General features: G+C 39.6%; 1 protein-coding gene across 15 annotated transcripts in view; it reads right to left on the reverse strand.

Moving 5' to 3' along the window:
• Positions 1-14,284, reverse strand: part of LOC133519263 (kinesin-like protein Klp10A) — a 66,378-nt gene that overhangs the window by 13,010 nt on the left and 39,084 nt on the right. For 7 of the 15 annotated variants that reach the window (XM_061853258.1, XM_061853261.1, XM_061853264.1 and 4 more), the window contains 5 exons: positions 4,528-4,691; positions 2,006-2,101; positions 1,373-1,570; positions 693-872; positions 170-315 (listed from right to left, as the gene is read on the reverse strand). In XM_061853258.1, coding sequence (XP_061709242.1) covers positions 170-315; positions 693-872; positions 1,373-1,570; positions 2,006-2,101; positions 4,528-4,691 — 784 coding nt within the window. Of the gene's footprint in view, positions 1-169; positions 316-692; positions 873-1,372; positions 1,571-2,005; positions 2,102-4,527; positions 4,692-5,137; positions 5,366-11,514; positions 12,221-14,284 lie in introns of those variants that run through there. The other 8 variants (XM_061853263.1, XM_061853267.1, XM_061853266.1 and 5 more) reach the window with 7 other exon arrangements.

Below are 14,284 nucleotides of genomic sequence, written 5' to 3' on the forward strand. Positions count from 1 at the left end.
CCTCAGGAGGGCATTTAGTACTACCTTGTAGACAATCTCGTTGGTGCAGTTGTCGTTGAAGCAGAACTTCTGGATCTCGAGTGTACTTGGTGAGGCCCACCTTATTCTTGGTATCATAGGTACACATCTAGACCAGGAACAGGATAAGGTGACAACAAACAGCACTAACTTGTAGACGATCTCGTTGGTGCAGTTGTCGTCGAACGCGTAGTCGAAGCGGAACTTCTGGTTCTCGAGGTACTTCGTGAGGTCCACCTTGTTCTTGGGCTCGTGGACGATCATTTGGTCGCGCGTGGGAACACTGATCACGTCCACCTGGAACAAGTAAGTGAATGAACCAAATGCTTACGCGAAAGCTCGTCATCATCCTTCGTCTACTTGTTAAGGTTGAAAGTGATAGACACCAAGGCAAAAGATAAGTATAAAAACGCCGGTACAGCGAAGCTGCTCGCTGTCTAAAAAGCCGAGAAAATACATTGAAGCCAGAGTAATTGCGGCTCGAGAAGTCAGATGAAAACACTGCCAGTACACACTACATCAATGGATAGATAAACTTTAATTTAGTGAGAGAATTAGTTTCTTTTTTCTTTGGTGGATCCTTTGTGCTTGGCCAACTCTGACGTTTTCCGTTTTCGTCGTAACTCGAAGTAATACGCTGGTCCTTCTTAAAATTGCTAGGATATAGAACTAACCTCTTTCTTCGCAAGCTCCTTCTTGTTGAGTGGCCGCTTTCGCACGCACACGGTGATCTGGTGGTCTTCGACTGGCTCGTTGCCGGTGAGCGGCCTGAACTCGATGCTCTGCTGGTATTCGCGGATCATCGCCAGGAACTCCCAGTTGGGGTTACCGGGGTCCATGTTCATTAGGGCTTCCTGTAACACAAATAAACATGTTTTTGACAAAAATTACATTTTTGGTACAAGCTTTTGTCGCTGACAGTACTTTTTTTGTCCATCAGATATATAGGTATTCTTAAGCCGCGTTTTGTGAGCTAGCAATCGTTCGTTCGTATGGTAAATAGAAACACTTGCTCCAATAATAAATGGGCAGAGCAAACATTTGCTTAAAATAAAATTTATGCTTTGCTTCTGCTAAGAGGTCTGTTCTAACCAAATATAATTGAATTAGGCAGAATGAGAGTTCTAGGTCTGAATCATAAGATAGAGAGACCCGTAGTTTCATTGACTGCCTGTTTAGTATAATAATCGTTGAAAAAAGCTTAAATACCTTTCTTATTTCGCTTCGTTTGACCTGCTAATGGTGCTGCTTCTCCCGGTTTTCCTTGAGCCGCTCCACCGCCGTGACGAAGTTCGAAGTACTCAAGGCGCCGCTGCGAAAGTTTGAATCCCCTACGTTTTCTGCATCACAGTACCTTCTCCTCCTTAAGCTCAGCCTGCCGCTGACGCCGCTTCTCGCGGTTCTCCTTGAGCCGCTCGACCTCCTTGACAACATTGGACCGTCGGACGGCGCCGCTGGCGACGGCGTGTGGCACGTTCACGGTGCTGGACGCCGCACCGGCACCCGTGTTGCCACGAGTTAGGCCACTCGCCGTGTTTGATGCGTTGAACTGCTAACAAAGAGTGTGTTATAATTGGACTAATCCAGCTTTGAGAAACATGGTATATCCGACTGTGATGTAAAATTGTAAACCTTTGGACGCCACGCCTATCATGTGCGACGCATCATCGTGAACATTGTATGCACGAAGGTTTGGTATCGGGTGTGTAGTCGCGCGGGGCAGTTGAAATCTTTGGTGTTCAAAGGGTTGATAGACGAATTGAATTAGTAAGATAGTGAAGTTACATGAAGTGTGCGTTTAGTTTTACTGCGGAGAACATATGGAACTACTGTAATTTAATCGAGTCACTGAACATGGTACATATCGATACCCTAACTACAATTTCGATAAGGCGAATATATCCGTCACTGTTAAAATTCTAATGGACTCTAGTGAAACTACTTCTAGGACTAACTAATGGCCAAAATAAGAATGTAGGGGTGAAACCTCTTTGTTATTCTTGCGGGAAGTTAAGTTGGCAGGTAAAGCCGGCACCACAGAGGCGACGCTGCCGGAGCGCGAGTTGCTTGACATTGATGCCTGCTAGGATTAGAACAAACCTTGGGAAGGGAACTGGAGACGTAAAAATGTACTTTATGAACAAGAAATTTTGACTTTCTTGTGCCGTTTCTGGATTTCAGGGTTACTCATTTAATGAGTGAAGCCACCAGGTTTTTTTTTAACACAGAAATAAAATCCTTATACTAAGGAAATACTATTATACTAAGGATAGTCGTATTTAAGCCCAAAATATATTGTAATATAGGAATATTGTTGCTGACTCGACCAATTGCCGCGTTTCCTGCATCTGTGGCGTAATAGGTATTTGCTGGGTTTGTCCGTCGCTATCCGGAATTCCACAAACATCCTACATTAATAAAATGCACGGACGTAGTATGCTTCATACTGTACGTAGGAAACTGGCTTGACAGCGTTTATAAGGTAATATATGAGCCCGGTCATTCGCCTTTTGCACTGGCTAATAGAATCAATTCGCACTAAGTCAGATTTATTTACGGCGCTCCATTCATAAATTATAACAAAACATGGTTTTACATGGGTGCTTACTGACGAAAAATTACGAGATAATGCGACAGTTAATACGTAACTACTTATGCCAATTTTGAAATACAGTTTGCACTTCGCGTTGTGCCGTATTGTGGCGCGCTCAGTAGCAGTAGGTATACCTACTTGAAGCCTCATAGAAATCTCCATCTTTCTTGCTCAGAAATAGAGCTCGTAATTATCTTCAGGCTGTAGTGTCTCGCGTCGTCTATTGCGCTCTGTACCTTAACCGTACCGTCCATTTAGACGGTGCCAGAACTCGCATGCGAGTTTCATTACAATGCGGTATTCGATCGGTTGGCTGAATTGGATGTAACCTCTATAATCCGCAATGTAACTAAAATCGCATGCGAGTTCGCGCACCATCTTAATGAGCCCTTACAAAGCCTCGAACAAAACTAAACCTTACTCTGCATTAGGGATTGCAATCCGGTCCGGCGGATCCGGTAATCCGGCCGGATCCGGCACTTTTCAGGAGCTACCGGATCCGGTAAAAATCACCGGATCCGGACCGGATCCGGTCAAATAAAAAAAACGCCTAAATACAGCACGCACTGTGCGGTTTAGATGAGGAAAAGGCGACGGATGAGAGGTATGAACTTGAACAGAGCATAAAACGAATGAAAACGTTTAAATTTAGTTAAATAAAAATATATTTATTATGACGATGACTGGGAACAGAAGTTGCCTTTCATGTTGGTGGCACGATACGACGATTACATAAATACTGTAATAGAAGGAAAAATTAAACGATGGCGATGCCATGGAAGGCATTTGTAATTTATGCTAAAGAGAAGAAAAGAGTGTCATAATGTTGTGATAGGAGATTAAAAGTAAACAAATGAGCAGGATTAAGTCGACAGTACTCAACCGACTAGAGCTGGGCTAATCAATATGTGTTACATGTGTGAATGAATATAAGATTTTAAGTTTGTATTGAAAATGAATGTATGAAATGAAATGATAACATTAATAATCTTTACTTTACTTCGAGTTTATATATATATATATATATATATATATATATATATATATATATATATATATATATATATATATGATAAAATATTGTTTATTTTCTATTCAAATTTGAGAGAGAATCTTTTGTATTTACAATTTCATCCAATCTTATGCAATTTCCTTAATGGTACATGCTACTCTACGTCTAGCCAATTCTTTATTTGATCCATGTAACTTTTCTTAAGGAGTCCCTTTCCGCGATGGATTCCAATTCTACACTCTATTATTTTTCACATGAGATCGTCGTGTCGTGTAAGTCGTGTTCCATTCCCTAAAATTTGACCAATATATTTTTCTGTAAATAAAAAAAAGGTAATTTTTTTAAATCATACAGACTACTACTTTCTTGGGCAAAAATGAGGGAAAATTTAATATCATTTTGGTTAATAGTAAAATATCTTATTTTCTTACTAGAATGGATGTCAACGTTACAAAGAATTCAATCAAGGAACAGTTACGAAAACTTGTCATTTCAAAGAGTTCCAATTCCCACCCCTCATCCCATTACCGGGCTTTGGAAACTAATCAAATTTATAATTGTAAACGAAAATTTGAGCACTTGTGAATGGTTATATATAATAAATGACCGATTTCATATTTGGGTTTTTAAGTGATATTGACAAGGTCACACTTTTTACTACTAAGGGTTATTTTATTGTTAAGAAGTTATTTATTAACTTCAAATTATAGATTTAGGAATACGTATTACGCAAAAAACTAGAAAAATATGTCATTTAATTAATTTTGATATCCCTATACCAAACCGGATCCGGTCCGGCCGGATCCGGCCGGATTATGGCCAAAATCCAGCCGGATCCGGCCGGATTGAAAATCAATCCGGTTTGCAATCCCTACTCTGCATACTCGTCTACAAATAGGCTTACCTGTTGCGTGACTCTGGATGAATTAGGCACCGGCGCAGGCGGCTGCGCGGGGGGCGGCACGTTCTCCGCCCCCCGCCGCCCCGTCGTGTCGCCGCCGTGTCCGTTCGTGTAGCCGGGCGCATTGGACATGCGCACCTGGTTGTTGCGCGTCGCCCGCGATGATGCTGGAAGATAAGCCGTGTTATTTTGTGTTTAAAGAGTCATTTAAAATAATATGAATTTTAGGACCTCTTCCATCACTTGTTTTCAATACGATCGTATGAACTGAAGAGGGTAGACACTTGTAAAAGTTATTTTTCGAAGCTCTTAAAGATGTCATTATCCGATCGATTGTCGCTGGTTGAAAGCAATTGTCGTCCGGTTGTAGATTGATTCACTTTTGACGATCTATATCGACGATTGATCGTGGTTAGACATCCAGAGTGCTTCAATCAAACTAACTAAAAGCAATCAGGGTCTGTCAGAGATTAAAGATCATACGAAAAACAAAACGCTACTACGAGACTACGCTGTGTATTGTCCATGAATCATCTACACTAAGCCGGAAAATAATCACTAACGTAAGAGTGCAAAGGCCCTACGAATCCGTGCTACAAGCTGTGTCCCTTACGTGTTGCGCGTTGCGGGCTGTGTTGCTCCGTCGCGGGCTCTGTCGAGTGCTTGGGCGAGTCGACGAAAGCCTCCTTCGGGCCATCGCTCTCTGCCGATACGGACGCCACGCGCCGTCGGAATCTCAGCCACGAGCAGCACATTGTTCTTTATTGAGATTTATTTGGCATTTTTTTACTAAGCTGGTATATTATTTAGGTTTACTCCTTAAACTGCTAATTTTATAAACCTAGAACAATTATGTTCGCAGAGGTGAAATAGCATTTCCAATAACCGTAAAATAGTTGCGTCGGTGGAATTCTGCCTTATCACAATTGGATTGGTGTCATTTTAGATTGTGCCAAACACATTTATTAGACTGACCCAAAGCAGTTTGTCGGTTTCGAGAGACCTTTAATTTTTGCATTAACAGTTATTAACACAGTTCCGTTAAAACAGTTTAAGGATTAAACCACTTTGATATTGCCCGAACCTAAATCCGAAAGATCAAGTGACATGTGAACCGAGAGACGAATCGTTTGCGACTCGTTGCGTTGGCGCAACGGTGCGCCATATTAGGATCTGTTTCCGTCAAGGCAATGAACCATGACGCATGCGCGAAGGTGAAGTTGCTCCACACGCGATCCAACGATATCTAGATCGAGGAGAAAAAGGCGATCGCTTTTCTGAACAAGAAAATTGAGAAACCAACCGTGACTGATCACACGGTTTCGAGGAAACTAGTTATTTGTTTAATTAACGACCGTAAAACTATAGCAAAATGTGAGCTAATGTTATAAAGGCGAAAGTGAGTTCGTTTTGCCTTCGCCGTCAACTGACACCCACCCGAACGCAGAAATTTGCATACCTTCATATTGTTTAGTGGCCGCTCAATGACATAAAGTTAACTTGTTACACGTAAAATACACCTGTGTACTTGGGAAAGAAACACAGGATCGCGTGCCAGCGAATAGCCAGTCAGCTGAGATATAAATATCTATGTATAATAATTCTATTCTCAAATCAATTTAACCAGATCACTGGTATCCAACAAAACACATTACTTTTTTTTTATTACCACGACGGTGGCAAACAAGCATCCGGCCCGCCTGATGGTAAGCAATCACCGCAGCCTATGGGCGCCTGCAACTCCAGAGGTGTTACATGCGCGTTGCCGACCCTTTAAAAATCTGTACACTCCTTTTTTGAAGAACCCCATACCTACCCTCGGGAAAACCTCGTTCACATAAAAAAGATCGAGTTATAGAGCAAGAAGTTATAAATCGAGCAGCTAATGCTCAGAGGGTCTAGCCAAGATGCCAATCGTTTGTGCTGTGTCATAGCAGCATAGGAATGCGATAGCGGCATTGATCGAAAAACTTTTGAAACTTCTTTGAAGCTAATGGAGACTTCTTGGAAAAGAGGGCGATAGTAAAGTTCACTAGCCTCGATACAATAGCTAGTCGAAAGTGTTTTTAGCAGTTAGTAAAAACTTTTACGCTACAAGAAAGCCGCATTTTCATGTAGAAAGAAGTAATCCCGAGTCAAATCGAGCTAGCTCTTTACTAAGGCAAAGCTTACTTATATGACACATCAGGGGCCGTAAAATGAGTTTTACCGTCTTCAACAACGAAGAAACCTTAATGCCGATGATGGCAAGTTATATACTCGTAAGAAAGTTCATTGGTTATAAAGGAAGAGACAGATCACGAGTTCCAAGGACACGTAGACCCTCTATAACACACTAGAAAGGCGCAATAAAAAACCATTATCTGAGATCCTTCACACAAATAATCGCAGTCCGAAAAACAACTGACACAAACACAACTGCACTGTAACACAGATATATTACAAAAGCGCCAGTTGCCTTCGTCTAAGTAAAATTGGAAAATAATTGTCGCCCATTTGGCGTCTTTTGTCCTGATGAAAAATTTACTGAGTGACGTTACACGATTGAAATAGACGGATCAATAGTAATTGATTGCGCTGAACTTGGTCTAACGCCTTAATTTGTAATGGCCTAAGAAGCGGATTACGACGTAATTACACTGATATCGCAATATCGTCTTCAATTATAAAGTGAATTTCTAATTAAATCTGAAATCTAGATAATATATTTAAATATGCACATAGCTTACAAACTAATTGACAAATTGAAAACCGCAACGTAGGTTTCGTCAGAAGGGTACAACCATAAATCAGCCACAGGCGTCGTCGTTACACACACTGTCGCTATCCGCAACATTAAAGTGATGTGAACATTGTTTCAATTTGAAGTTTTGAATAATTAATTTAGTAACTCTAAATAGAGATCTTCCGTGGGTATACTTAGTTCGAGATATTTCCAAGTCGATTTGATTTTGTACACATTTCAATTAAATTTAAAAGTGTTTAGTCACTATAAGCATAAACAGTTCTTTGTCCTTCAACAGATTCACTAAAAACTGAAGACATTTAATTGTACCTTAGTGTACTCGCAAGAAATAGTTGCCTTATGCGGTGTTAGGTTACGTTATTATTTTATCGTAGTAAATTTTGCAAGTTGTTGGATAAATTCGAATAATAATATGGCGTACGACAATAGTAAAAACTAAAGTTTTAACTTTGCTCACAAGTTTGATCAATTTAGTACATTGCAAAAACATTTTAAGTTCATCAATTGAATCCCGCCCACAAAGCAAGAAGTGGTCGCAATCATAATAAATCAAAGCAAGTGCTTTCAGAACACGTTAAATTGGAACAATATTCTACCATAAATTGAATTTGACCATTAAATTGCAATCAACTACGTACAATTGTAATTTGGCGGAATAATAATGTCTAAAACTTCGTATAAATTGACGACTTCCACAATTAGTTTATATTTAAAATAAACAAAGAATTTTAAAATAAACAAATACACAAGGGCAGAATATTTAATAGAAGTAAGTAACATGAACCCATGTTTGACAGCGGAAGGTCACGAATCCATGAGTCTTCCTAAAGTAGAGCACGTCCTGTTTTTTCGTTCGTTTTATTATTGTTCGGAACAGTCGGCAAGCAGACTGTCCACCAAAAATTTTATAAATCTCTCACAGAAGTCCTGAGGTATTTTCAATAGATAGGTAATTATTATTTTGTCACATATCTTCCTATGGGATTCATTACACAAATACAACTGTTACATTTCCCATTTCAGTCTCGGTAATGAAATATCTGCCAAACGAATCATTACGAGAAGTATCCTCAGCACAAACGAACTGGCACTTCATTAATCACATGGACCACTTCAACTTTTGACACTTTCTAACAGAAATTAACTAACACCACTAACTACTAACCACGAACCTACGGGGAAGGAACTGCCAGGAAACCATGGAAACTCACAAGGCCACGACGGTAACCACGGCAACGACATAATACGGATTTTATATGGACAGCTCACATCACCACTTGTAAGTAACCTCCATGTAGATAACCTCTGCAGCGCCGTGTATGGCCAGATAGCATCACGTATGGATGTTTATGCATCATTTCTTGGGGCTGCTCGGTATAATCCGGTAGTAATCGTATGGTAAATGGTAATGGCCATTACTAATGATGCTACTAATAGTAAGGAAATGTATACTTTACCCTATATAAGGCTTAAGAGTGTCAGGAATTATGCAAAATCTGCCTAAATTATCTATAGGAGGTACTTAGTTTATAACAAATCGACTTAGGCTTCCACATCTCCTAACATATCTGGGTTATGTGTGGCTGCTAAATTACTTCCGAAACTCAAATAGATAGAGTAACTCTTTATTAAAATACTAAGTTACTCATACCCTAATAACATACCCTATGACATGTGTTTGATGGTTTTAGAAGCTTTTATTTAACTTGCCCTGTTAATATGTATGTATATTTGTGTGGGTCACATTTTGGAAGCTAAATTTAACCCACTTCGCGGTTTCCGATAAAGCTGAAACTTTGCATACATATGTGAGTCGGGTGACAATGCAATATCCATTACCATCCAGTTGAGCTGATGATGGAGACAGGCGGCGGCCATGGGAAATCTGTGATAAAACAAGGCAGCCTAATTGTGTTAATGGTTTTCAGAATTGTCTGGATGAGTATTAGTTGCCCGTGGAAAGAAGTAGTAGTAAAAGAAAAGTACAGTCAGCGATAAAAGCTTGTACTTATTTATTTTCAATCTTTCATGTACCAACAAAGTAACATCGTTGTTACAACGTCATGATCTAATCAGTCTCAGATCAATTTTTTTACAATTGAGTACTCGTAGCTACTGCGAAATAGATACTTTTACTTGCTGTAATTGTAGTTTTTTTTTTCATTAGATACATCCAAAGCAAACGACAAAAAGATCAAACAGATCATGAAAGAAGTCAATTTAACGCTCAAAATTGCTTTTTGGCCACCCACTCGAGCAGTACGTGCTTACAAGTCTCAGGTTCCCGTTAGGCATTAAGATTTACTACTTGACCTGGATGTCTAGAACGGTATTTATTGCACTATCCTCGTGCTCGAGGCATTTCCTTTGGCGATCCGGTACAACGGAGGATCTTGATATGATATCAAAATACGAGATTTAGGAAGCGACCTAGAACTCAGTGATCAAAATCATCACATATTTAATTGACTGTTGACATTTAGTTTAAAAACATGAAGTCTGAAGCCTCTGAGGTGGATGCAACAGACAGCATGGCTGCTTGTCACGTGATAAATATTATCACTTATCAGTCCCTCTTATGGTGTAATTGCATCGCTTCCGTCGCCAAGCGCCTGACTACGCCTGTCGTATACGCGTGTGAATGACGTGAATACTACCAACGGGTATCACACGTAAGAGACGGAATAATACAGAATACAATTAACATTATATCAAAGACGATTTGGATCATCCGAAGTGTATTCGTTTTGGATTGACGCTGCAGCTGCTGTTTGCGTCTAAATTTGGATCAGTATATCCCGCCGTAAGCCCACCAAAAGTAGCCGAAGTCATTATGTGTAAGTAAAATAATAAATACAATAGTAATAAGTAGGTAGGTACTAGTAATAAATCTCTTTATTACTAGTACCTACCTACCTACCTACCTAGTACCTCTTTATTGTTTATACATTTTATGAATTCAGGCTTTAAATCAGGCAAGTTCCTACCTTCAATTTCTACCCACATGCTACCCATAGCTCTAATCAAATTCGTTATACGTTGTTCACAACATTGAGCGTGCAAAATTGAATGAACTTGATGACCCGTCTCATCATCTCATACAGTGCTTGATCTTGCCAAGTTAGTTAGGTAGTTTAAAATTGAAGATGAACTCATCTAAATCTGCCATAACAACAGTGCGAACAGTGCGAGTCCACAAGAATTTACATGGCGCTAGCTATCTGACAGTTGACAGCTGTCAAATAGCATGATGTTGTCCCACGGAAGTGTAGGTACATTTTCTCACGCTGTGCGTTATGCTTCGTTGTAAGTTGGTTAGAGTCCAACAAAATCTGCATTTCAAGTAACATCTACATGTTTGATACAAACTTATACCAGTGCCCAAACCCCTGAATATCACAAACTAGGAAATGCGACGCAGCTATCGCGCAGGTCGACAGTCTGCGCCCACGCACCTGAATCACCGGCCGGTGCGTTATTCTCACATTAAACAAAAAGTATCACAACATATAAACAAAAAGTGCTACGTCTGCATGTGGGACGATTGACGATGCGATAATGATATAGTATTGTCAAAAATAGTCCAGTTTTTAAAGGCCGTCATAAAAGGGACTTCAATTATTTACGCAGGCCAATCTAAGTAAATCAACTAGAAGTCCTATAATAGCTTATGCATCCCTAAGCTTCACAGCATTATACCGCGTGTATATAGGTATTAAACAGCCTAATGTTTATACCTATATAAAGAGCATGATCCGCCTTAATATTCAAATTACGAAACCCGCAAGGATTAAGACAGTATTTCTTAAATATAATATGATGCTTTGTTATTAGACTACAAACCCTTGACAATTACTCAAATATTATGAAAGAAGCTACCTATAGCGGAATATAAAGTAAGGTACTGGCGTACAATTGACACGGCTTCCTTTTCACATAAAATTAATACGCATTTCGCTTTCCGATCAAATGGAAATTACAGGATATGAGTCAGCGATACAAAATGTTAAATAACAAGATAAAGTTGAAGTTCATTAAGGCGAAGGTTGACAAGGTCGCCTGGCGACATTCGCCGCAAAAGGGCAAGCAACTTCAATACAACTACTGAAAAGGGAACTTTCCCATCCACCATCAATATCGAGAAACACCAAAGCACTATCAGAGAACACTACACCGACCGTATAAGGTTGAAAATCGTTTGAACACAGTTGCAGACAGACAAGGGGATGAAGTTTTGAACTTACGCCCAACGCTTTTAGTCGACCGCTTCTGCAAATGCGGTTGAGCGCATCTCTCGTACAACACTGGCATAATGGATTTGATTCAACAATAGAAAAAAAACACAATTGAAGGTTAGGTTCAGTGCACTTATATATCCATTAGGTAGTTGAAAAGCGGTGGTGCCAGCCGGTATTCAACACGGCCGCTCGCGCACTGCCCGCGCGCGTAGCGCCGCCCTATACTTATAGCTTTAGGCAGCAGTCCGACTGACCGCCCCATGAAAAATTCAACCCCAAAACACCCGGCTTTCACACGCTAGTTTAATGATGATAAACATAGATATAGCATACGTGACATGGCAGGAAGGGTGTATTACCAGCTTTCCTGTGTCTATATCATGATAAGAAATGTTAAGTTTTAAATAGACATGCAAAGCAGAGCGCGAAGGGTTTTTATGCTGACGACCTCAAAGCGAGTGAGGTATCAAGTTTTTTGAGATACTCATAGTAACTATTATAGTGTCAATTATAGTGTCATTATAATAGATCTAGAATAGTAAGGTTGTATATATTCTAGTACCATAGAGCCCATATAGTAACATTATTTAACTTCGTTCTGTACATTATTTTGATTATTTGGTGGTAAAAAATGAACGTTAAAATGATATAAGTAGGTACAATGTAGACACACCTTTAGATTAAATAGTGCAAAGAATGGTTGCCCATGGGAACTTAACACATGTGGAAGGTGCATTGCAGGAATGCCTCATTATAATGTGTCGATATTCACAAACAAACATATGAACAATTTTTTAAAAATGTATGAACTCTTTGGTACGAGTATATATTGATCTATTTTTGAGAGAATTTTTATACACTAAAAAACTAGCTCAATGGGCCAGCTAGTTCACAAAGTGTAAAATCAGGAGATAAATATTTAAGACCAAGCGATACAAGCGTATTACTTGGTCTCACATATATCTGTCACAAATATCATCGGGGTACAAGATAAACCCACATCGTCTGTTTTTTTTTCATAGAGACAATATTTAACTGCGCCAATGCACTCTGAAATTCGTCCTCTACATAACTAATCCTTCTAATCAAGTAATATTAGACCCTACATATCACGTCACTATTAACTATATCAGTATGTTCGAGCGAACATACTCGTAACCGGCCACGTCGCATTTACATGTGATCGCGCGATAACTATCGCGAACAGCCGAAAATAAATGGCACCATAAATATTAATACATTCGGTAATTCAATTAGGTCGAATCGACTAGTAAAATGTACTTAACTGTTACATAATCATAATTATAAACCAAGTCAAAAAAGGTCAAACGGTGAGAATTAACAAGCAAATGCTAGCGGAGTTCGTGATCCATCTCATGGCCATGGTCTGGGTCAAGTTCAAGCCGAAATACGGAGGCTATTATTAGACGCCACGGGATCTGCGACGACACTATAACAACTGTACCAAGTTTCCTGTTTTTCTAGAACTGGTTTTTTGGAAACGGAGAATGAACAATTCGATAAAAAGATTTTTGATTGATAATGGCCTGAATTAAGTCTTTCATCGCTACTTTTAGTTCGATTAGCTAAAAAATATTATAATAAAATTAAATCTTTAGCAAGTAATCTGGCTTTATTTAAATATAAAATACAACGGTTTTTTTTCTTATACTACGTCGGCGGCAAACAAGCATACGGCCCGCCTGATGGTAAGCAGTCTCCGTAGCCTATGTACGCCTGCAACTCCAGAGGAATCACATGCGCGTTGCCAGCCCTAACAACTCCCTCCCCTCGTTGAGCTCTGGCAACCTTACTCATCGGCAGGAACACAACACTATGAGTAGGGTCTGGTGTTATTTGGCTGCGGTTTTCTGTAAGGTGGAGGTACTTCCCCAGTTGGGCTCTGCTCTAGATCTGGAATGACATCCGCTGTGCTGTGCCCTACCACACAAAGCGAGATGAAATTCACAATGCCCATACCTCTCTTGTGGACGTAGTTTAAGGACGTACCCGGGTTCATAGTACACGTTTAAGCTGAAAATGAAATACCTTTTTAAATCCCAGCATTCATAACGTAAAGGGTTAACGAAATAGAGTCGGCTCAAGTTAATTCTGCAGCAAGAGAGATAGAGCGTGTAAGTATTATTTTAAACGTCATAATTTCCTAGACATTAAATTTGTTAGCTTGGACCGACTCTAACGTTAAACATTTATATCGGAGTGCGAGTATTAAATTAACGGGTCATACGCGGATGAAATCGCTGGCAAATTTTGTAATTCTGATGCCGGAATAGAATAAAAAAGTTATTAAAATAAATATTATACAATATGCTTTCTAGTCTCGCGTGAAAAATAAAGCGTAACTTTACGTTAACTACTATAAATGCAAATAGAATGCATGTCATACGATCGCAGCGGATCAAAAATAGCACTGCATTGCGTTGCGTCACTTGCGTCAATAGGAAATTAACCGTTTATTTTAAATTACAATGTAGCTCGAACTAACTTCAATATAATCTAGTTTAGGTTAGGTTTCAAATTTAAAAATTACAAGCGAATAATAATCGGATAAACTGAACGATGTTCCTTATCGCTCTGTTGACGGATGGGGGCTAGGCGAAAGTAAGTGCAAGATTTTTTCGCCACAAATAACCGTCACGACCCGTTTATTTAAATTATTTCTCGAGAATGAGTAGCCTAATTTCACTGACTTACGTATAAGTATCCGTATAGTGGCGCGGTTGGCAAACAGCCGCTTTGTAACAGCGACGATCCG

Source organism: Cydia pomonella, chromosome 6 (assembly GCF_033807575.1).
Source record: "Cydia pomonella isolate Wapato2018A chromosome 6, ilCydPomo1, whole genome shotgun sequence".
Classification (NCBI taxonomy): domain Eukaryota; kingdom Metazoa; phylum Arthropoda; class Insecta; order Lepidoptera; family Tortricidae; genus Cydia; species Cydia pomonella.